General features: G+C 30.5%; 2 protein-coding genes across 2 annotated transcripts; both read right to left on the bottom strand.

Annotated features, from left to right (window-relative positions):
• Positions 1–764: 764 nt before the first annotated feature.
• LOC107449485 (astacin-like metalloprotease toxin 5) lies at positions 765–11,350 on the bottom strand. The gene is made up of 6 exons (XM_016065013.2): positions 11,220–11,350; positions 7,150–7,217; positions 5,964–6,045; positions 3,727–3,841; positions 3,325–3,500; positions 765–1,013 (listed from the first exon to the last, which is right to left on the bottom strand). The coding sequence occupies exons 1-6, from the start codon at positions 11,299–11,301 to the stop codon at positions 787–789; spliced, it is 750 nt and encodes a 249-aa protein (XP_015920499.1). The 5' UTR covers positions 11,302–11,350; the 3' UTR covers positions 765–786.
• Positions 11,351–20,369: 9,019 nt separating this feature from the next.
• LOC107449484 (astacin-like metalloprotease toxin 5) lies at positions 20,370–25,581 on the bottom strand. Its single transcript, XM_043056057.3, has 5 exons — positions 25,480–25,581; positions 24,365–24,446; positions 23,103–23,217; positions 22,091–22,266; positions 20,370–20,605 (listed from the first exon to the last, which is right to left on the bottom strand). Exons 1-5 carry the CDS (start codon positions 25,579–25,581, stop codon positions 20,379–20,381), a joined length of 702 nt encoding a protein of 233 aa, XP_042911991.3. The 3' UTR covers positions 20,370–20,378.
• Between the last annotated feature and the right edge of the window lie 366 nt (positions 25,582–25,947).

The following is a 25,947-nucleotide window of genomic DNA, read 5'->3' as shown; positions in this document are numbered from 1 at the left end:
TAAGGTAAGCAACGTTAAAGTGCACAAAAATATTATAAATGCAGACAGCTGTTTCGGATGCTCAAAGGGCAACCTTCATCAGTGCAACACATCCTGTTGCACTGATGAAGGTTGCCCTTTGAGCATCCGAAACAGCTGTCTGCATCTATAATATTTTTGTGGTTGCTTACCTTAGTTTGTATTTTTGCACAAAGGTCGCCCACTTGTGTATTCATATTTCGATAGTTTGAAGTTTTTAGAGGAATCTTCACTACAATAAAAGGGGCCTTTTTTTGTATTCAATTTTTGAATAAATTCTTGAATTTCAGTAAACTGTAGTTCTGTTTCATATGATCATATGACAAGATACTTTCTGCTTATTCAACTGTTTATCTGATATATTTAGTCTCATAACAAGAGAATATTCGCAAAATTATTCACAATTTCGTAACAATAATATGAGTGATTGCGTCGAGCTTAAATGTATGTTGCAGACAGTAAATGCCAGGTGAAAATAACCTTGACTAGTTATACGAAACCGGATAATTAGGTTCAATTACCCGTGCATGTACCCGGTACTGCATACTGAAATTCGTCAACCGTATCCGGATAGTGAGCAAACAGTGATTGGTAAGAGCTGGTACCCGGTACAACTGGTTGGTAAGAGCTGGTTTGTAAAATCTGTTTTCCCGGTACATCTCTAGTAGATATTAATTAAATGCAAATCAAGAAAATAAATTGAAAAAAATTAGACGCGTCGAATAAAAGCAGCATAGAAGCAAGGAAACATTATATTCTTATCATTTATTAATAAGATTCACATTTGTACAGTTTGTTTACTCTTTCAATATCACTTTTGGTCATTCCCGGCTTTTTGAATGCGTGAAATAATCTCTGTCCATTTCTGGCCACCATCGTGTCCTTTCCATTCATGGAGAAGGCTTTGCTATCGTAAATCATGATGGAGTCGTAATCAAATGTATTGTACAAGATATTCCCTTGTGGACTAAGCTTTCGGAAGTTCTTCTGACGACCTAGATTATAACAAATTATATAGACTTGAGCTAAAACATAATACTTACAATTCTGAATAAAATAAGTGATATATTACTACGAACTTTCCACTATATTAATCCTTAATAATTCCACTTATGCTTTAAAAGTAAATATTTTGTACTTTGTTAAATTTTCGTAAACAATGAAACCTGTATTTTTTTCAATGTTTAAATCACCGAAGAAGAGAAATACCAATTAATGAAAAGCATAAATTAAATGACATAAAAATATAAAGTTATTTGATGAGAATAGAATATCTCACTAAATTTCAAATGTCTTTGCAGCATTCGTATACATATGGCGCCGTTGTTTGTAATTCAATGAACTATGTTTTCTGTTGCATTATAAACCGATTCAACTGAAATTTCTGCAGAAATGTCAATATTTTTGTGCCAGATTATACGACATACTTAAAACAACTTCGCAAACAGATGGCGCTGTCAACAACTGCTTACAGCACCATCCTCATAGCAAAATAAGGCTTATTTTCACTCAACGAAAACCTTTGAATTACCGTATTACAAACGTAAAAAGGTTTGCAATACGGTTTACGTGTAAACCTTCTAACCTTAAATCGAGATCTGTGACAATCTGCTCTATTCTACGCTCATTACCCTAATACCTTGGAAAACAACCTTCTATATAAAAACCTTAAATCGAGGTTGTCTTAGGGTTTTCAAGAGTGACAAAAAATCCTTTAATAATACTAGTCATAATGTGAAAATAATCTTAAATTCAGGTAATTATAAGGTTTCTTTTCGCAACGTCATGTATACTCAGCTGAAATCCACCTTGTCAGGAAATTTTAATGGACAATGCAATTTGATCCTATCCCTAGTGTGACTGTCAGCTAAAACGTTATTACGGATCTAAGTAACAATACTCTATAAAAAAAGCTTCAAAAAATAATTTTTAATCTTATTAAGATGAAAGGTTTGAAACTGCAATATTTTTGCTTTATTAAAAAAAGGTTTTTAGTACGAATCTTTTCGTGACAAAAAAAAAAAGAAAATTACAACATGAAGTTGCCAAAAGGTTAAATGCTTTCTGGGATATTGATGAACTTTGAGATAACAAGTTTTAAAACTTGTAAAAAAGAAATTTTTTTAATTTCCAAAGGAAAACATAGATAACCTGAAAATGCTATCACTTAACATTTTTCTATCCCTTTATTCATATCGTCAGTTGTTTTTTAGAGCCACTGGTTCGAAATAATCAAGAAATGCAATGATACAAACAATAGTTTTCATCCTGTAAAAAAATGCGCTACATTTTTTTGTGAACAAGTACATTCCGCAATAAACTTGCACGTATGTACATTTTCACTGGAGTCCAGCAGTGGACTGAGCGTTAAGACACGGTTCCCAGCAGATCACCGAAGTCAAGCATCACTGGCTACGGTCAGTGTGAGGGTGGGAGACCACTTGGATCAGTTTGCGTAGGGACCGAGGGTGTGCGGTATTGGTCCTCGTTAAACTGCGCTACCGTAAAGTGCTCGACTTCGCGTGCAGGTCGTCGGGCTACCGAAGCGGGTGTGCCAGCCCCTCCGCAGAGGATCAAAATTGTGATGGCATGTCTTCGGATCATCCTCTGGGATGTATCCCCGAGCGTCGCCAATAGCCCATTGTGCAGCTCTAGTGCAACGTAAATTAACAACCACCACCACAACATTTTCACTGGAACACTATTAGAATTGTGCACTTAGCAGTATGCAAATGTGCACCACATAAGTAAACACGTTTTTTTTAACGTTTACACTAAGTTAACACGCAGTTTACTCACCACTCAATGTCACAGTAAATAATTTTAAAACAGGCTTACCATTAGGCAAACTAGGTCTATCATTGTCATTATCTAAAAGTAAAAAATCTGTTTTAATTTTTGAAAAGTGACGAGTACTAGACCTGTTTCTAAAAGTACTTTTGCAATAATTTTGTATTCTGCGCATTTCAATGGTTTTTCCTAATGCTTGATCCAAGAATTCGATTGTCTTCTGGGTTTGAGTTAGAGATTAAAAGTTGATGCAGTTGAACATCGATAGCTGTAAACTCAGAATTGGGACGACTGTTCATCTCCGGTTATATGGTTACAAAATAAAGTAAAATTAGTGACGTTAAAACTGAAGCGAAAGCAAAAACATTTTTTTACGTTAAAGATATTGTGGGACCACTTTATGTTATTCATTAACAAATGCAGGTATCCCAGCTACACTTATCCAAAAACAAGTTTACTATTAAACAAATCATCTTATTTTTTTTAAAAAAAAAGGGAAACAGAGTATTTACTTACTTTTTGCAACATTTTCCAAATAAATTATCAAGTACTCATCTCTGTCTGATCTGTTATGTTCGTGATCGAATCCAACTGCGTGTCCCAACTCATGGATTATTGTACCAAAGTAGTGACAGCCGTTACCAAGTGATAATCTCTGCTGGCCATTAATTTTTCCCACGCAAGAATAACACCTGCGGTGACGAAAGCGAAATAAGTGATGTTTGGAGCATTGAACTCATTTTAATTTAATCTCATTATATATATATATATATATATATATATATATATATATATATATATATATATATATATATATATATATATATATATATATATATATATATATATATATATATATATACATATATATATATATACAGAGCGAGAGAGAGAGTTAAATATTTTGATGTGACTTACCCTTGCCCTGAAAAGAGTATGACATAGTTCCTTTCGTCTGTTCTTGGAACAAATCGAACACAGGTGTTATTATGGTAATTATCCATAGCTCTCATGATTAAGGCTTCTCTACGTCCTTCATAAATATAAAACATTTTAATAAACCACTGTTTATGTATCATTGCAGCGTTCGCTTAGCGAAAAATGAAGAAAAAAGAACATCTTGAAGAAGCAAGAAAAACGAAGAACAATAAAAACATTAAACACAGTGAAAAAAAAACACTAATTGTAACAAAAATGATACTCAATTAAAGTTATAAGTCATATCCATAAAAATACACTTTCACTACTGTATAAAATAAGTTTTTTCCCTCAAAAAAATTATAAAACATCATTTTTTATGTAAACATAGCGTAGCATCGTTACAGCATATATTTAAGAACTCATTATTTTCAATTATAAAAATATTTTCATTACTAAAAATAAAATTAAAAAACACATATTTATAAATTATTCAATTTTAAATACCCCATACTGTTTTAAAAGTTAATCTACTTCTCACAGTTTCATATACCCGAAACTGTACTACAATCTGAAACTGTAGCGTATAATTATCTAATCTTCATTAAATTTTTCCAAGAACCCAAGAGTAAAAGCGGAAATTGTTAAAATATGCAAACAAAATATAAAATTTAACGTTTCTTATTGCCTGTATTTAATCTTTTTTTTTACTATTTCAATAAGCGATTTCTCTACTTTTTCACTTAGTTCACTAGCAGAATAAATTACACTTTAGTACTCAATATAACAGAACGGGAAAAAATATCTTGATGAAAAAGTTAAATAACAATTTATTTCAGAGACCACAAACTGTTAAAAATCGTTTATTTACAATTTTCAGCTAATGCTTTTATGTAACCAGAAAGTTATCCTCGCCCATTAGGCCTAAAGGCAACGAGTATCGCTTCTTTTAAAGCTGTAAACCAAGCTATGTGATAAACATGATGATTTCCTTTTCTTATTTTCCATCATCGGGGATGCCTAACCCAACAACAGTTGCCAAATAATTTTATAGCAATAAGTGTATGGCACAGCAGCTGAATTTTCGGAGTGAATTTGCAGCACCATCTTTATAAATGCAAATTTATCTGCGACTTTAATCCAGTCAGACAAAGATTTTTATTGTAATAATTCGGCTTAATCAAGAAACATGCAACTAAATTTGCCAATATATGATCTTAAAAACTATAATAAAGACTTTATTTTGTTTAAATTTAAAACTAAAGAAATGGAGCAATTCCATATACAATGAGGCCTGTAATCAAGGAGCAGGGGGAAAAAATCTTTATTTTTTGTTTAATTTAGTTTTTTTTAATTTTTTTTATTGTAACATAATCAGATACAAGCTTAGAAATATTTTAAAAATGAGTGTCAGCAATTTTTCAGCATTACTGTAGGCATTAGTGTACTTTATGCGCACGCGCATCATTGCGCACCTCATCACGCATCCCATTGCGCACATCCTAACCTTTTAACTAAACAGTGATTAGATAGTCATTCTTGTGATTCTTCCCACGCAGCGAATGTGATTGCAGGCTGACGAGGCAGACGGCCTCCTCTTATATGTCCTGTATTATGTCCTATATGCTAATAAATGTTTGTTAATTAAGTTATGCTCATTGCCTTTTCCCATATTAGTTTGTTTGCTTTTTAAAAATTGAAAAGAAAAAAAAATCTAGTATTTCCCCTCTGTCGTTAAAATAAATGGCACCACTAGATTAACTAGTTCAGCTACATTCCACGGTCACTTGAACAGAAACAACTCAACTGTTATCTAACTACTAAGTCCATTGCCTCACCAAAAGGCTATCATAACCTAAATTCAATGTTACCTGTAACTCCAACTCCCAGTTAAATTTCATCTTCACGGTTCGGAAACCAATGCTAATAGTGAATAATTACAAGCCCTCATAATTTTTTATTTACAATTTTCTAATCATATCAATCGTTAAACATTTTCAAACCCGTAAAGGTAAAAAAAGGTTCCTAACCGTAATTAAATTTTGTAGACAAGCAGTTGCCGGTTATTTTAGCGCAATTTTGGAATGAAAATTCTAACAGTGCTGTTACAAAACGTAAAATCTATACTATTTCAGAAAATATGTATAAAAAAATATAATATTGCAGTTATGATAGTAAATGAGACTGATAAATAGTTTAACAGAGAATTTGAATTTGTTTTTAAATCAGTATCTTACTTAACGAAGAGTGTATGACGTAAGGAATTGTCGCGTTTGGCCATCTCCTCCTAATATAAGGGATAGCGTTTCGTTCAATGTCCTATAAAAAACAATAACAAATACCACTTGAAACTACACAATAAAATTAAGAGAATGAAATAAATTGAAATTGATAACAATAAAGTAACTAACAGCTTTGAAATTAAGTCTGTTGAGATAAAATAATGTGAATGTATAATTTATTATGGTAACATTATTTTTACCTTTTACTATTATTATTTAATATAATTTTTATTATTATTAATTAAATGTAAAATTATTATTAATTTACCTATATAATAAAACTAAATAACTCTGTAACTAATATGCATATGAAACTTAGCGGCAAGTATTGAAAGTAGACAACAATTAGAATTGCATAAAGCTTTATTTTTTTGGAAACAGATGTTTCAGAGTCATCTAGTGTTAATGATATAACCTCGATACAATTTTTTTTTGTTTATTTCTGCTGCTTATTTTGATTTTTATTTAATTAGTCATTAAATTTAATTATTTAATTGTTGTATTGAAACGACTGAGTCAATGGCAGTAAAAATCCTTTACTCAATTTATTAAAAATGAGCTTAATATAGTTTTTATTGAAAAATATTGTGATTTTCTTCATAATTATTTTAAAGAAAATGAATAATTTATGCAATAGGAAATTTAAACAATACTAAAAATATAAAGAATAAGCAATAATAGTATGTTTGATGTTAAATTGCGTTTCTTTAGATATTATATTTCAGATATTTAGATATTTATATTATTTGAGATTAGAATTTTATTTCTTAAAAAAATAATTTTTCGATTTTGAAAAAAATTGAAAATGATATTTACTGTGGAGAAAAATGTTATAATTTTATTACTTTTTTAAGATGTAGAACTTTCAATCATAAAGATGCCTAATTTCTAAGGTTTATCAAACGTTTTTTTTTTAAAACATTAATTCTTTAATTTTAAAATGCAGTTTTATTTTCATATCTTTTCCTAGACATAACTTTGGTAAGTATAATAAGGGAGAACAACAAAACAATAGTGTGTAAGATTTTATACTTTTTATATTAAGATATTTTGATCTCTAACATTTTTGTAGATGATATAAATTAATAGATTAATTTTGTTTTAAAAAAATGCGATTACTTAATTATAAAACAATACTTACCAAAGATCCATCAATACCAGCTATATCACCCTCATATAAATCAGGATTTTCAAGAGCCAAAGTAGCTTCTGAAATTTTAAGGTTGTAGTTTAGTAAACTCAATTAGAAATCTATTAATAATTTATAAATCAATTAAATAATCTTATAAAAAGCTACGACAAAATATATTTCTTGAGTCGTGGTGGCCCAGGAGATAGAAAGTTCGCCTCCCATTGAGGAGACCCGGGTTCGAATCCTAGTGGCGACTGGTTGATACGAATTCTGCTCCCGACTCGCTCCAACCACAGTACTGATGTAAAATATCGTCAATGAAGGATGGATAATTGGTTAGAGTCGAATTTAACACAACAACAATTCCGTTGACAACTCTTTTTACTGGAGAAGATTATTTTGTAGAGAAGTATTGAATATTTATATACATATATATATATTGGGTTGTTCGGAAAGTTATTTTGTGTTTTGGGGGGGAAAGACAATTTTCGTATAATGAATAAATATTTTAATAAATTATGTATTGGCCTTTCTGGCCCATCACCTTTTGCCACCTTTGTGGTAGTAGCATGATTCCAAGCTCATAAACTTTTTTGGTCTTTGCTGGCAAAAAACTGATCCAGGTGATTTTTGACATCTTCATTTGAAGTAAAGGTTTTACACGCCAGAAAATTTTGCAGATACCGGGACAAATAATAATCCGAAGGTGCCAGATCTGGAGAATGTGGTGGGTGTGATGGTGTATCCCATTCAAGCTGCAAAAGCTTTTAGCTAGTGACCAAATTTGTATGAGGTCTCGCATTATCTTGGTGTAACACTAAATCTTTTCTACTCATTAATTCTGGCCTTTCCTGTTGAAGTGCATCATTCAGTTTGTCCATTTGACGACAGTAGACTTCCGAATTAATTGTTGTGTTAAGCTAAAAAAAACTCTTCCTTTAAAATCCCACCAAGCAAACAGCATCACCTTCTTTTGATAGATATTGGCTTTCGAAACGCTTCGAGCCGGTTCATCTTTTTTGCTCCATGATCTCTTGAATTTGGCATTGTTATAGACAACCCATCATTCGTCCCCAGTAATGATGGATGTCAAAAATGAATAATTTCCATGACGTTTGAGAAGCGAATCAGAGACGTCAACGCAACGACACAAATTTCTCCCGTGAGAACATGGTTTATCGTGTCTTAATCAGTTTTAGTTTTTACCTTTTCTATTGTAAGAAAGTAAAACATGACGAAAATTCTGCTTATTGCTCTCCATATTTAAAAGGGCACCCAACCAAAAACTACTGCATAGAATTAATAGAACTTTTTCACACACAAGCTTTGCTATATGAGCTCTGAAAACATATAATGGTAATGCGGCTGCGGTTTAAGTGTGAAGTTGGATGCGAAAAGGTTGGGTTCGATATATATATATATATATATATATATATATATATATATATATATATATATATATATATATATATATATATATATATATATATATATATATATATATATATATCGAACCCAACCTTTTCGAACCAACCAACATAATAACTGTTTCGCTTATATCTAAATAACTGAAAATCAGGGCAAAATTGAAAAATTATTGATTGGAAGTAACCCGCGTTTCAAAAGATTCTACCTTTGACTCAGAGAAAGACAACTGTGTTTCATGCTGAATTTCCTAACTACAAATTATTAAAGTGCTAATATTTTTCATTTATTTTGAACTAAATTAACAGAAAGTAATGAAAAAATTTTAAAAAAATGTGTTTAGTAAAATGTTTTCTTCTAAGGGTTAATATGAGAGACACTTTATAAAATTGAGATTCGAACATATAATCAGGATGTTCAAATCTTAATTTATTGTATCTAGTGTACATGTGACAGAAGGAAAGATAGGCAAATGTTTCGAAACTCAAAAGCACCGCAATAAGAGCACTGAAAGAATTTTTTTTAAAAAAAGTCTTCAAAATCAATAAAATCTCTCTTCATGTGAGATAGTACCAAGGAAATACCAAAATGATAAATTCGTAACATCTATTTGTTGTTATCTTGAATCATAGCTATTTTATGGCCAAAGAAAAATATTCTATCAAACATCTATAAAACGAAGTATTCACTCGGATTTGGCTTAAAATAATATATTATAATTTCATGAAATACACGTGACTACCTTTGTTGATATTTCCGGTTGCGTATCGCTCTCAATATTTATAAAAAAATGACAAAATTGTATTTAATTTTTTAATATTATTTAAAATTGTACCATCAATATGCTATAGCAACTTCTGATCCTTCTCGGGATTTGAAAAGTGGAAATAAATTTAAAAAAATTTTATTATTTTTATGTACAACAGTGGCACACTCTATGGAAGAAACACAAACATTACAAATATCATCAATGAGAGAATCGGTTAAAATCAAATTCAACACAATAGTCTCTGTGGAAAAAGCGCGAATTATCTCGAATTTATTGATTTTTTCCCATTTGAAAAGTTTTTGCACTAAATTTCTTACCAACTGAAACATTATGAATAAATTATTAGACAGGCTTTAAATTGTACCATAAAAGGCTGCAAAAGATGTTTTCTTCTTAATGTTTTCGTCGGCGCAGTTCTCAAGGAAGATTTTTAAGTTTCCTCTAGAAACAAATAGCAATTGTGTTAATTTTTTCTAAAAAAATCAAATCCAGTGGGGAAAGTTATGAAATACTTTTTGTACAAATTATGTGTTCCTACATTGTCTATTATCAGAATAACAAAACTAATCACTGTTTAGTGTTAATTTCGAGGAATTCGAACAAGCATGATGAAATTCATTCGAGAGTTTCACAATTGAGGCTCCTACAACTAGTTTGATACATCACCCGCAATTGAGAATCTTTTTGATGTTTCTAATGTGGCTAAAATTATAAGAGATATTCAATATACCATCCTTATATACATCCAGTAGCACTTGAGAAACGAACTTCGGGATATTACACGAGAAAATTATTTCAGTTTATTTTGTTGCATCTATGTTTATTAAGAACCACAAGCTTAATTCTTAATTCTAGGTAGTGCCATACAGTTTCTTCTTTGGAGGCGGATTCTCTGGCATCGAAAGAATTTTTCACTCACTAGTTTTCGAATGCATTATTTATCATTTGTAATCATGACTAATAGTAAATTGTAATTGTGAGTAAAAGAATACTACACTACCGTTTGTGCAATTATTACAATTTAAAGTAAATATTGAGATATTGCGAGGTATACATTATTGAAATCATGTTTGTGTGAAGAATTCAAAAAAAAAATTTATTATGAATCACGCAGATATGTAATGTTTTACACTTAGATATGTAACACTTAGTTTTCTTAAGTTTTCAATAATCATAAAAAACCTGTTATAATGCGAGTAATATAAATCTAAGCACACTTTTTATAATCTGACTCCCCCCCCCCAAAAAAAAAACAGAGGTTATTTAATGTGACAGCATTTAGCCAAGACAGCAGAATGATGAAAAACTCGGAAAAACTGAAATAATTTGTGTTTCCTAAACGCAGGGCGAGATCGGAATAAATTGAAATAATTACAATATTTTAACTTTTTTAAACCTTCAATTAAATAAAACAAAAAAAGTTATTGCATGTTGATTGTGCAGTGTAAAGTTGGATTGAAAAATTTGAAAACAAGGTTCGATTTTAACGGTTATTTAAATTTTTAGTGGGATGCGTGACTAGAAAATATCAACCGATTTTAAAGATTTTTATGTAAATTTTCTTCTTTTTAAATGAGACATCTTCACAGTGAAGCATTTTGAATTTAAAAACTTATTTCGGCCACCCTAGTATACACCCAATGCACATAATCTCATTCCTAAAGTTCCCCTTTTGCCCTTCTACCCTTTATTATTCTGTCCATCTTCTCCTTCTATGTTGACTTTCTATGTTGAATAATTTAATACTAATCGTCAAAATTTTAAAATTTCCCTGAAAGTGAAATATATATATATATATATATATATATATATATAAAATCATAAAAATTTTAAACTAATCTTTTTTTTAAAAAAAAAATGCTTAATAATTGAGGGAAAAAATTACCTTTTTCCTGATCTGGACTTAGCTGAATAAATTCAGCTAAAGTAACAGTGAATAAGCCAATGAATAACAGAGTAATCTCCATGTTTGTAAAATTAAGAAGGAGATAAAGGTATATATATTCTGTGACTATGTGACAAGGATTTTAAATGTACCATGCGTGATACGATTATTTAATCTTTGATGAGAAAAAGCCTTCTGTTGTTTTTTTTATTCCGAAATCTAAGTAAAACATTTAAATATTTATAGTTATCAAATTAAAATCGCTCGAGAGCAAGATATATAAGAAAATGCTAATCATTCTGCAGATGTGAAAAGTTGAAAATAAACGTAAATTTTCACAAGGTTTTAATTTCAGTCTTTAGCCTTTCTTTTTATACTCGAAAGAAAAAAAATCCTTCAATTCTTTATTTAAACTATTTCAATTTATAAAAAATTACAAATTTAATCGGAAAAAAATTATTTAAAATGTGACATTTTTTTTTTCTTTTGAAAAAAATGGTGAACTTTTACTTGTGACATGAGTTTTCTTAGTTCTTGTTTACAACATTGCAGCAACTTTTAAATAAATAAATGGTCTGAAAATGTAATTTATGAATTAAATTTATCATCCTGAGTTAATTCTATGAAAATAAGTTGAATTCTATGGTTTCTATTACCCTAAACTGAATAAAAAAAACTCTCCATTTAGTGCTTTCGTGATCCCCGTCAGTAAACCAAAGTAGTTGAATTTTATGCTTACCCTGGTTTTATATCGCATAAAGAAGAAAATTATGAAAACCTTCCATAGTTTACCCAATAAGAATTAAATAATTTTTATCTTTTTTTTAATAATCTACGAAACAAAAGTTTTAAAGAAACATAAATGCAGAATAATGAGCAGAAAACCGAATTAGGAAAATTTTTCATTATCACCGGAAAGTTTTATAGTATTATTCATTAATAAAAACAATATCTATCAAAAATTGTATTTGACTTTCAGGCTTCGAAAATTAAACGGACTGCGGTGATTTTAATAAAAATATTTATTAAATGCTTCCATTGGAAAGTTCCGAACGACTTAGAGTGTTCAAATGCAAAAAAAGACAAATATCACATATAACACGATAAGTTAACTAGTTCTACGTTATCAAAAAACTACTAATTTAAAGAAATTCCTACTTGTCTTTACAATAATCAATACAGAGTTTTGAAATATTTGAAATACTTAAAAAAATAGTGTATATCGAACTAATTACTTCAAAATTAGGTGGCAACAAAAGGTTGAAATGTGTTACAGGTGTCTGGCAGAAAGTTTTCAAATTGAGCTTTTGTGTTCGCCAGAAAGCTTTTCATTTTATCTAAATATAATCATGAGAATATTTTTACTGAAGGAAGAAAATATATATTTAAGCTAAATTTACCTTTTCGAAAAGAGCTTTTCATTCAATTTTCGTTAATCAAGGAATTCTAAAATATGTTTCAACATCAATTCAAACATTGCAAATAAAACTTTTTTAAAATTATTGATAAGAAATATAGAAATATATTTATTGTAATAAATATTTTACGAAGTTTAACAAATTTCATTCAGTTATCTACTTCCCTTGAGCGTTTAATATGAGTTTATAATACTATAAAATATTTATAAAGCTGTACAGAAAATATGCAAAATGTATTAAGTTATACAGATATAAAAGGTTTAATGAGGAAGTTTTTAAGTATATTATTATGGCTGAATTCATAATATTAGTTTTACGAACTTGGTATAGTACACGGTGTTAATGGTATCTAAATTCTTTCCTGCAGATGTTTTTCTTTAAAAAAAACAGGCATTAAGAGGAAATATATTTTTTTAATGGTTGTTCGAAAAGTAATTTTGTTTCTTTTGGGGAATTGCAGCACAATTTTCGTATAATGAATAAATATTTCAATAAATTATATATTGCCCTTTCTGCGCCAACACCTTTTGACATCTTTCTGGTAAACATAAATCCACGCTCATAAAATGTTTGGTCTTTGCTGGCAAAAAAACTATCCAGATGATTTTTGACCTCTTCATTTGAAGTAAAAATTTTACAGTCCAAAAAAATTTGCAGTGACCGTAACAAATAATAATTCGAAGGCGCCAGATCTGGAGAATATGGTGGATGTGGCAGTGTATCTAATTCAAGCTGTGAAAGCTTTTGGTGAGTGACCAAACTTGTGTGAGGTCTCGCATTATCTGGGTGGAACACTATACCTTTTCTGTTGATTAATTCTGACCTTTTCTGTTGAAGTGCATCATTCAGTATGTCCAGTTGACGACAGTAGATTTCCGAATTAATTGTTCTGTTATCCGGTAAAAGCTAAAAAAGAAGAAGAATTAAATGAACACAATGCCAATGAACTGAAATTTCAGCCAATGAACACAATGTTCTAGCACAAAGACATAGTATATTATCATCAAAGACATAGTATTTTATCATCAAAGACATAGTATTGTACTTATGTAGAAGAATTCTATAAATGTTCTTATTGGCTTTTAAAAAAGTATATTAGCTATTTAGATTGTACATGGTGAAAAAATCAAAACATTAGCTAAATGAGAAACATATTAGCAAAATAAATTATCAAATATTGCAGTTACTCACCTAAATTCAACTAAATGTGTATAATAAATTAGTTAATGCTAGAAATTCTGAAAGTTTTAGAAAAAAAATTTATTATTTAAAAATATAAACTTTAAACCCTAACTTTTCCTTGTGAGATAATAACCCTCAAAAAGTCTTTCATTTTCTAGAACATAAAAATTTGTTTTATCGCCAAATGAAATATTTTTTGGTGATCAGCATTATTGCAATCAATTTCTATATTAATTAACATTTGTGATAAAGTACATAACATTTTAGAACAAAATAAGGATGTTTTACATACAATAAATTAAAATGCATGGCTGTTAGCATTACCCGAGAAATACCACGTGGAGGTCGCCATGCTGCATTTCTAATCGGGGAGTTTTGATTTTGGCAGATATTATACTTTTCGACATCTACTGTTACATCTTGAACAGTTATTATTGCACTTGATCTCTGCAATCTACGTCTTCCATAACATTCCTCAACACTTTTTGGGGCTCTTCGAACACGTTTTCTTTCATTACGTTTAAAAGCCCTAGCAGCTTCACTAATATTCTGCATTTTAAAGCGTGAAAATTCAATGCATAAATAAACGCGAAATATAAAAAAATTCAATGCATTCAATACAAACACTTAGACGTTTTTTAGACGTTTAGGTAGCTCCCAATAGAAAAATATCAATTCAACAGCGGCCTTTTAAAGCATTCTCACTTCAATTAATTAATTAATTCCTAATTGAGTTTAAATTAAATATTATCATGTTTTTAGGGCATGAATCTGAATTGAACAACCTGATAAGGCTCACTCTGGTTATTGTTTCCGTTTTTAAAAGCGCTATATGTTGAGCCACCACATCTAGATTTGCCATGTGACATTTTTAGCAGCAATCATTGGTCGATTTTCTAACGTTGCCATTCGGGGAGTTGTAATGAGGCTTTTTTTTTGGTGCCGTGTAAGAGAAATATATATATAGATTACAAACCCATTGAAATATGGTAAGTTTTTACAATTGTTGTTTAAACTTAACCTAAAAACATACATTGAAATTATTCCATGCGCAGTGTCACTTAACCTTATAAAAGCATTAGTGTAATGTCTATGAGACGAACATATATTGGACTGTGGCACTAAACCTTAAAAATCCTCAGTGACTCAGCATTAAAAGAGCAAAACTTAAAAATTTCAACTTGTTAGACTAAAACTATTATTTACCGATGCTAAACAGGCATATAGAAAAAGATACAACAATAAAAGTTGCTCACTCAACTTTAGCCCTTTGACGGTCAGGGAAATGAGCAGTTTTCGTTTCATTAATTCGCGCAGTATTGCGTACAAACAGTAGTCGAAAGTGGCATATGTTTTCCAACTCCGTTCTTCCAAAAATGACAAGCGACTAGGGACAGGACGATTCCATAATAAAAACGGACTTAGAAAATTTAGAAAGGGGAAAATGAGCTCGATATCGGGAAAACGTTGCTGGAGAGAGCTTTAGCTTAGCAAAATACCGCCTTATATTAGCGCCAACATTGGAAGTCAAATTTTGGCGGGATTTTCAGAGGAAAAAAAAAACTTAACTAGGGTCATCAAAAAAGAAAGAATTGATTATTAGACTTTACAGAGAAGACAGTCAAATTTGATTTTTTTTATCTTCAAAGAACGTTTTTAGTGCAGAGAGGTACGTACCTCAGTACTGTTGACAATTATCGGCCGCTGTTCCAGCAATTCTGCACATATTGGAGGAGCGTGAGGGGGGGGGGGAGATCGTGAAAAGAATTCCGTGAATAAACCGGGCAGTGGCACTTGACCTTAAAAAAACATCAGTGCAGGGAATACCGGGCAAATGTATACCAGGCAGTGGCACTTAACTAGACCTTGTATATCTGTCAGACATTTACCAAAAGTCTAGTCAACTTTACCTAGTATAAATGCCACTGCCCGGTATACCCTACACTGATGTTTTTTTAAGGTCAAGTGCCATTGCCCGGTATATATTTGCCCGGTATACGCTACACTGATGTTTTTTTAAGGTCAAGTGCCATTGCCCGGTATATATTTGCTCGGTATACGCTACGCTGGTGTTTTTTTTAAGGTCAAGTGCCATTGCCCGGTATATATTTGCCCGGTATACGCTACACTGATGTTTCTTTAAGGTCAAGTGCCATTGCCTGGTATACGCTACACTGATGTTTTTTTAAGGTCAAGTGCCATTGCCTGGTATACGCTACACTGATGTTTTTTTAAGGTCAAGTGCCTTTGCCCGGTATACGCTACACTGATGTTTTTTTAAGGTCAAGTGCCACTGCCCGGTATACGCTACACTGGTGTTTTTTTTAGGTCAGGTGCCATTGCCCGGTATATATTTGCCCGGTATACGCTACACTGATGTTTTTTTAAGGTCAAGTGCCATTGCCCGGTATATATTTGGCCGGTATACGCTACACTTATTTTTTTTAAGGTCAAGTGCCATTGCCCGGTATATATTTGCTCGGTATACGCTACACTGATGTTTTTTTAAGGTCAAGTTCCCCTGCCCGGTATAATTCTCACATTTCATACTTTACCTAAAATCATCCAGCATTCTATACAATGCCGGCGTTTCATACTTTGCCTAACTAACTTTAAAGTAAAAAAAAAAAATTTAAAAACAAAAGCAAAACAGATAGCAATAATAAAATCAAAGACATAACGAAAAAATTCAATAAATAACATATTTTATACGAGTTCGAAAATGACAGCAAACGTCGCAAAAAATAAACATAAAGACAAATGCGAACGGTGACGGTAAACCTTTGAAATTTAGCCAATACGCCAAGGAAGCGAACAAAAAAATCCCCAATATTCTCAGTGTAATTACCCTCTTTCCCTATTTTTACTCTTCCGACGAAACTCTAAGTTTTGGAATCGTCCTTCCCCTAGTCCAGGGATGGCGAACCAATGGCACGCGTGCCATTTATGTCACCCGACACAATATTTTGGGCACGCCACCGATCATATTTGTTATTACACTATGAATTGTTATTACTCAAATGCTATTACACTATGAAGCATATGTAACAATTAAATTAAAATTTATCAAAAACACGCAAAATAGCAAACAATTATTAATGAAAAAAATTAACAATTAATGCTAAAAAAGCAATTAATAACCATAAGAAACAAGCTAACAATAAATAAATAACAAAAAAAGAAATAAACAGTCCTGCTTAAACTAACATCTTACAACCTAATATAAGTTATTTGTCATCTAATCTGCAACAACAGAAGTCACACTGATGTTACTTTAAGTTGAATTACGCATATAACTGAGACACTGCAAATATTTTTTTTTTTCAATGTAATTAAAGAGTTTTGAGTTGATAGTATTTAGCATTATTATTTTCCCAATAATCACGAAGGCAAAATTATTTGACGGCACGTCTATGACCTCATTAAACAATTTTTTGGAAAAAATGGCACGTTGGTGTATAAAGGTTCGCCACCCCTGCCCTAGTCGCTTGTCCGAGAATGTCACCCTTCTCTGGCGATGCCAACTGCTCCGTCTTCTGGAATTGTTATAATAAAGTGGTATCAAATTATGTAGTAAATTTCGTTAGAGCAGGACAGTTACGCCTACTTTTTAATAGAGTAACCAGTTAGATTGTTGCTTTAACGTTGCATTTTATATGTTACTTATAGATTTTGATATTTAGTGGTGAAAAAATTATATCAAAGGAAAAATACTAAACTGAAAGCAACTTGACTTTCGCTAGGAAATACTATTTTACAAAGCGGAGCAAGTTGGCATCTCTGGATGCGGTAGATAGCTCGCCTCACGCATTTTAAAAATTTCTTAAAGTATTGGTAGTACATAAATAGCAGCTTTTACGTACTTTTCGTTTTTAACATAGTCAATGCAGAATAATAATGGCGAACGAGCTCAGCTCGTCAGCGCACATTGGGAAAAAATTTCACAACGCGAGTAGTGCTCCTTACTAACCATTACGGTCAAAATCTTGCTCCCGAGCGGAACTCGTTTGCGCGCATTATGAGGCACGATTCGATTGCGAGCTGAACTCGTTCATAACCGCCAAAGGGTTAAAATGTGTATCGTATTTTTTTTTCTTTAAAATACCTTGAAATCATACGTCTTATCATTTTAACAAAAGTAACAGAAATAAAAAATTGACTCCACAATCATATAAACTCTTTCCACTCACAACATATTTACATATTTACCGTGACACGCACATTTAGCATTCGGTTCAAAACAACGCATTCCATAACATTCATTCAGTAGAAGAAAAAAAGTCCCACGAAATTCAATACTAAAACGAAAATTTTATAAAATCTCTACAGAAAGGTTTTGCGTAGTAAAACAAAACATCTTTAAACGTCTGTACTGTTCTCTTCCCATCTACGAAAATAAAAATTATCATTGCGAAATCGAATATCCAACTCCAATACAATCTTGCTTATGTCATTCCATATACTTGACTTATAATTGTATATAATTGCATCATTATAACATATAATAATTACATCATATATTAATAAATATTTGATACCTTTTACACAATTTACTTTTTAACTTACAAAAAGAAAATAATATAATAAAAGATTTATAACTTTTGAAACTCCTTAATTCATTGAACAACAAAAAAGAATACCATATCCCTCAAATATGAATAAATATGCTTTTAATACTGATAAATTATGCTTTTGCATAAGGATAAATAAATGCAATATTAAAAATAATTAAAAAATTTAATGTAATAAAAAAATTAACTTCTTTAAAAATTAACCTTTTATTTTTCACAATATTTTTTTTAAATTCTGACATAATTTGAATTAAAGGGATTTGGACAGTTTTAGACAAAGGGGTTTTGGACAGGAAGGTTTAAACCGTGGATTTATCCATTCTGTCCTAAACCTTACCTACTCTTAAATAAATGCAAACCTGACATTTTAAGTTTCGAAATCAGAAACAAAAACATACTTTCTTTGAATAACCACATTTTTTAAATTTTTTTATTGGAAGGATTCTGATTGTTGACCTAAAAAACCTTGATTTGGGAAATATGGTACAGATAGTTTGGTGAAGAGGGCAGTTCAAAGCTTTGACCCTTTATTGTTAATTTCCCTTTTTGCATATATTTTGAATTTTGTAAACTAATTAAAATATTTTTGCGTACATTTATAGAATTCGGTTATTCAAACTTAATTCCAAGCAAAAAATAACTTTTAGTAAATATTGATTTTATTTACCAATTGTTGGAAAAAAATTTCATTGTGAAGTGCACAGTTTTTTTTTTTTTGCATCATTTTAAAAAATTAAAATTTACCCGTCAAAATACAAAATGTGAAAGAAAATCAGTTAAATAGTACCTGAGAAATCGAATTTCGATCAAGTCAGATATTTAAATTTTGATTTCTCTAGAACTATTTAATGGAATTTGCGAAAATGTTGCATTTTGCAATGTAAAATTGTATTCTTGATAATGATGCAAGAAATTCTGCACCTTACAAATCAAATTTTTTTCGACCATCATTAAATAAAGTAATGAAAAATAATATTTATTAAAAGCTATTTTTCGCATGGAATTATCTTTAAATATTAAAAATTTTATAAATGTGTGCAAAATGAGCAAAAGGTAAAATGAACATTAAATGGTCCAAACTTTGGAAACTCCCTCCCGACCAAACTATTAAGACCATCTATCCCAAATTGCAGCTACTCCTTATATTTATGGGATCAGAAATCCGAATCGGTTAAAAAAAGAAAAAGGTATGTTTATTCAAAAAAACGGTTTTTGTTAGATTTTGTAACTTAAAATATGGTCTGCACCTATTAACTAGCCTATTTAAGGTCACCCCTCGAGTCATTTAGATTGAGTCCAAGAACATGAAGATCCAATCATTAGAACAAAAGTTACTCATTGTGGTCAATTTTTTTTTGCCCTGTACATTGACAATTTATGAAGCAGTTTCGTATCAGAAGTATAACCCAAATAGAGTGTTAGCAGAGATATCGTAACGACGCTTACAAATTTCAGTTTAACCAATTATCTTTTATTTACTAGGTTCTGTTTATCTTCTATTCCTCTTTTTATAATCATATTTTCCTTCTATTCTGTTTTAAATCTGCAAAATTGACTGAAAATACAAACTGAAATTCGTCAACCGTGTCCGAGTAATAAGCAGACAATGAAAGTCTGGTAGGTAAGAGCTGTTTTAATATTCGTAAAATTATTCACAATTTCGTAATTCTAATATGTGTGATTGCGTCGAGCAAAAATAAATGTTACATACAGGGGATGACGGGTAAAATTAACCTTAACTGGTTCTACGAAACTGGAAACTTAGGTTCAATTACCCAGTACAGGTACCATGGTACTGCATACTGAAATTCGTCAACCGTGTCCGGATAATAAGCAAACAATGAAAGTTTGGTTGGTAAAATCTGCTTACCCAGTACATCTCCTGTAGAGATTAATTAAATGCAAATTAAGAAAAAAAATTGAAGAAAATTAGAAATCTCGAATAAAAGCAGCACAGAAATAATGAAACATTATATTCTTATCATTTATTAATAAGAGTTACATTTGCACATTTTGTTTACTCTTTCAATATCATTTTTGGTCATTCCTGGCTTTTTGATTGCGTGAAACAATTTCTGTCCATTTCTGGCCACCATCGTTTCTTTTCCATTCTTGGAAAAGGCTTTGTTATCGTAAATCATGATGGAGTCGTAATCAAATGTATTGTACAAGATATTCCCTTGCGAACTAAGCTTTCGAAAGTTATGCTGAACATCTAGATTATAAAAAGTAATAGAGTTGAACTGAAACATAAATAAATACAATTTCATGCGTAAAGTACGTGTTAAATAGCTTCGAACTTTCCCCTACAGTTTTAATCCTTAATAATTCCAATTTTATTTTAAAAGTAAATATTTCGTATTTTGATAAATTTTCGTAAGCATTGAAACATATATTTTTCATCTTTTTTCCTAATGTTTGAATCATCGAAGATGTGAAGTACCAATAAAAGAAAAATATGAATTAAATAACATAAAATGTAAAATTAGTTGATAAGAATAGAATACACTAAATTTCGAATGTATTTGCAGCATTCGTTAACAGATAGCACCGTTGTTTGTAATTCTAAATACTATGTTTTCTGTAGCATTTTAAACCAATTCAACTGAAATTTTGGCAGAAATGTTTAAAAATTTTGTACCAGATTATACTACATACTGTTTTTTAATTTCAAAACAACTTCGCAAAGTGATGGCGCTGTAAAAAACTGCTTACATTACCAAGCTGATGAACTTTGTGATAACAAGTTTTAAAACTTGTAAAAAAGAAATTGTTTGCTTTCCATAGAAAAGCATAGATAACCTGAAAATGCTATCACTTAACATTTTTCTATATCCCTTTATTAATATCGTCGGCTATTTTTTAGAGCCACTGGTTCGAAATAATCAAAAAATGCAATAATACAAACAATAGTTTTCATCCAGTAAAAAAAATGGTCTACATTTTTTTTGTGAACAAATACATTTCGCAATAAACTTGCACGTATGCACATTTGCTCTGGATCACTATTAGAATTGTGCGCTTAGCAGTATGCATATGTGCACCCCATTATCAGTAAACACATATTTTTTTTTTGCGTTTCCACTAAGTTAACATTCAGTTTTCTCGCCAGTGTCACAGTATATAACTTTAAAACAGGCTTACCATTAGGCAAATTAGGCCTATCATTGTCATTATCTAAAAGTGAAACATCCGTTTTAAATTTTACACAGTGACGAATACTAGACCCGTTTCTAAAAGTACTTTCTCAATAATTACGTATTCTGAATGGTTTGTCCTAATGCTTGATCCTAGAATTCCCTTGCCATCTGGGTTCAGGTTCAAAATGAAGTCTATGCAGTTGAACATCGATAACTGTAAACTCAGAATTAGGACGGCTGTTCAACGCCAGTTATATGGATACAAAATAAAGTAAAATTAGTTATGTTGAAACTAAAGCGAAAGCAGAAACAGTTTTTGTACTTTAAACATAACCATATTGTGCGACCACTTTATGTTATTCATTTACAAACATCTGAAAATATCACTTACGTGAGTCATCAAATAAACTCTTCGACTATTTTAATAACACCAGCAAATAATTTTCATATTTGCATACTGTTTTTGCAGATATCCCAGTTACACATATCTAAGAACAAGTTTATTATTAAAGAGCTCATCGTGTTTTTTTTTAAAAAAGAGAAACAAAATATTTACTAACTTTGTGCGACATTTTCCAGATAAATGATCAAGTATTCATCTCTGTCTGATCTGTTCTGTTCGTGGTAGAATCCAACGGCGTGTCCCAACTCATGGATTATTGTACCAAAGTAGTGACAACCGTTACCGAGTGATAATTTCTGCTGACCATTAATTTTACCCACATAAGAATAACACCTGCGGTGACGAAAGCGAAATAAATTATGTTTGAAGCATTAAACTCATTTTTATTCATTTTCATATATATATATATATATATATATATATATATATATATATATATATATATATATATATATATATATATATATATATATATATATATATATATATATATATATATATATATATATATATATATATATATATATATATATATATATATATATATATATATATATATATATATATACGAGGGTTGTAAATTAAATAGTGGCAACTTAACCTTGAAACTCACAGAAGGGCGGGCATGCGTAAATAGGGTACGGGAGTGGTGAGGTGGCGCTGTTGTCGATGTGTAGAGTGCAAAAAAAAGTCGATTTGCTTAGAAGGGTAGTTGTTGTGTGGCGTTAAAGTTAGGAGTTTCGTTTCCATCGCTCTAAAGCATGTTCTCAAAAGGTGATCAGCTGTCGTGGCTTAAAATCGAGGTAGCCCGTGGCAAAAATGCAGCAGAATGCTATCGAGGATTAGTGGAAGCCTGTGGAGCAAATGTTTTACCGTATAGGACAGTAGCACGATGGGTTCAAGCATCTCGTCTTTTTTCGTCATTAAGCCTTTTCACAACATGCTTTAGAGCGATGGAAACGAAACTCTTCACTTTAACGCCACGCAACAACTACCCTTCTAAGCAAATCGACTGTTTTTTGCACTCTACACATCGACAACAGCGCCACCTCACCACTCCCGTACCCCATTTACGCATGCCCGCCCTTCTGTGAGTTTCAAGGTTAAGTTGATATATATATATATATATATACACACAGAGAGAGTCAAACATTTTTGACTTGACTTACCCTTTCCTTGAAAAGAGTATGATGTAGTTCCTTTCGTCTGTTCTTGGAACAAATTGAACGCAGGTGTTATTATGGTAATTATCCATTGCTCTCAGAATTAAGCCAGCTGTATTACCTTCATAAATATAAAACATTTTAAAAAACCACTGTTTTTGTTTCATTGCAACGTTCGTTTAGCAAAAATTGGTGTAAAAAGAACATCTTGAAGAAGCAAGAAAAACGAAGAACAATAAAACATTAAACACATTGAGGAAAAAAAACTAACTATAACAAAAAAGATTCTCAATATTGTAGGTCATATACTCGTCCATAAAAATGCACTTTTACTGATGCATAAAATACGTTTTTTCCCCTCAACAAAAATAAAACAGCATTTTTTTTAATAAAAATATAGCGTAACATTGTTGCAGAATATATTTACGCATTCATTATTTTCAATTATAAAAACATTTTATTGGTTAAAAAAAGACAAAAAAAAAGGAAAACGTTCTTATTAATTATTTAATTTTAAATACTCCATACAGTTTTAAAATTTAATCTGCTTCTCACAGTTCCATATGACCGACACTGTCAACATTCTGAAACTGCAGTTTTGCACCATTAGTTTTTTTTTTAATGAAAAAGAAAGAAAAAAAGCATCTAGTATTTCCCCTCTTTAACATTAGATGGCACCACTAGATTAACTAGTTCAACTGCATTCCATGGCTCACTTGAACAAAAACAACTAATTTACAATCTAACTACAAGGTCCATTACTTCACCAAAAGGCTAACATAACCTAAATTCAATGTAACTCTAATGCCCAGTTAAATTTCATTTTTACGGTTTGGAAACCATGCTAGCAGTAAATGGTTTCAAATCCTTATATTTTTTAACCATATCACAATTTCTTAACCATGCCAATCGTTAAACATTTTCACACCCGTATAGGTAAAAAAAGATTCCTAACCGTAATGTTTCAAGTAAATTCGGTACACGAACTGTTGCCAGTTAATTTAGCGTAATTTTAAGAATGAAAATTCTAACAGTGCGTTTTTCAAACGTAAAACCAATACTATTATATATATATATATATATATATATATATATATATATATATATATATATATATATATATATATATATATATATATATATATATATATATATATATATATATATATATATATATATATAAGGATAATATGGCAGTTATGAGAGTAAATGAGACAGATTAATAGTTTAAAAGAGAATTTGAATTTGTTTATAAATCATCATCTTACTTAAAGAAGAGTGTATGACGTAAGGAATTGTCGCATTTGGCCATCTCCTCCTAATATAAGGGATAGCGTTTCGTTCAATGTCCTATAAAAAACAATAACAAATATCACTTGAAACTATACAATAAAATCAAGTGATTGAAAGAAATTGAAATAGATTGCAATAAAGCAACTAACAGCTTTGAAATTAAGTCTATTGAGATAAAATAATGTGAATGCATAATTTATTAACATTATTTCCAACATTTATTATTATTATTCAATATAATTTTTATTATTTTTAATTAAACGTAAAATTATTATTAATTTACCTATATAATAAAACTAAATAACTCTATAACTAATATGTATATGAAACTTAGCGGCAAGTACTCGAAGTAGACAGTAATTAAAATTATAAAGAACTTTGTTTTTTTGAAATCAGCTGTTTCAGAGATACAAGATACATACAAGATACAACCTCGATACACATTTTTCTCTGTTTATTTTCACTGCATATTTCTATTTTTATTTAATTAGTTATTAAATTTAATTAATTAATTGATGTATTAAAACGACTGAGTAGGTGACAGTTATAATCCGTTTATTGAAAATGCCCTTAATAAAGTTTTTATTGAAAAATATTGTGGTTTTCCTCATAATTGTTTTAAAGAAAATGAATAATTTATGCAATAGGAAATTTAAACAATACAAAAATGTAAAGAATTAACAGTAAAAGTATTTTTGATGTTAAATTGCGTTCCTTTAGATAATACAGAATTTTATTTCATAAAAAATTTATTTTTCGATTTAAAAAAAAATTAAAAATTGAAAATGATATTTACGGTGGAGGAAAATGTTCACTTTCAACCATAAAGATGCCTAATTTCTAAGGTTTATTAAACTTTTTTTTTAAAACATTAATTCTTTAATTTCAAAATGCAGTTTTATTTTCATATCTTTTCCAAAACATAACTTTGGTAAGCATATTGAAGGAGAACAAAAAGACAATAGTGCGCAACATTTTATACTTTTTATAATAAGATATTTTGTCATCTAACATTTTTGTAGATGATATAAATTATAAGATCAATTTTGTTTAAAAAAATGCGATTACTTAATGATAAAACAATACTTACCAAAGGTCCATCAATACCAGCAATATCACCCTCATATAAATCAGGATTTTCAAGAGCCAAAGTAGCTTCGAAAATTTTAAAGTTGTAATTTAGTAAACACATTTGGAAATCTATTAATAATTAATAAATCAATTACATAATCTTATAAAACGCTGCGACAAAGTACATTTCTTGAGTCGTGGTGGCCCAGGGGATAGAAAGTTCACCTCTCATTGAGGAGACCCGGGTTCGAATCCTAGTGGCCGCTGGTTGATACGAATTCTGCTCCCGACAGCTCCGACCACAGTGATGATGGAAAATATTCTCAATGAAAGATTTACAATGGGTTAGAATTAGGACTGGGCGATATTAGAAATTATATATCGTGATATATCGTCAGTTTTGCATCGCGATATAGCGATGTATCGCGATATAGCGATGTATCGCGATATAGTATTTTTGAATTTCATTTACTTTAAGGCACAGAAA

Source organism: Parasteatoda tepidariorum, chromosome 4 (assembly GCF_982258835.1).
Source record: "Parasteatoda tepidariorum strain Cologne lab strain chromosome 4, Ptep-v5.0, whole genome shotgun sequence".
NCBI lineage: Eukaryota > Metazoa > Arthropoda > Arachnida > Araneae > Theridiidae > Parasteatoda > Parasteatoda tepidariorum.
Note: the sequence above shows the minus strand (reverse complement) of the source record. Positions and strands in the feature narration are given on the sequence as shown.

Bases quoted from the DNA above. Each gene is read 5' to 3' on its own strand.
- LOC107449485 (XM_016065013.2), bottom strand. From the start codon at position 11,301: ATGGAGATTACTCTGTTATTCATTGGCTTATTCACTGTTACTTTAGCT. The intron at 7,218-11,219 runs GTAATTTTTTCC...TTAAAATTTCAG, and splicing joins AAGTCCAGATCAGGAAAAAG to AAGCTACTTTGGCTCTTGAA. The intron at 3,842-5,963 runs GTAAGATACTGA...ATATTTATGAAG, and splicing joins CGTCATACACTCTTCGTTAA to GACGTAGAGAAGCCTTAATC.
- LOC107449484 (XM_043056057.3), bottom strand. From the start codon at position 25,581: ATGTGTTTACTAAATTACAACTTTAAAATTTTCGAAGCTACTTTGGCT. The intron at 23,218-24,364 runs GTAAGATGATGA...ATATTTATGAAG, and splicing joins CGTCATACACTCTTCTTTAA to GTAATACAGCTGGCTTAATT. The intron at 20,606-22,090 runs GTTAGTAAATAT...TTTATAATCTAG, and splicing joins TCTGGAAAATGTCGCACAAA to ATGTTCAGCATAACTTTCGA.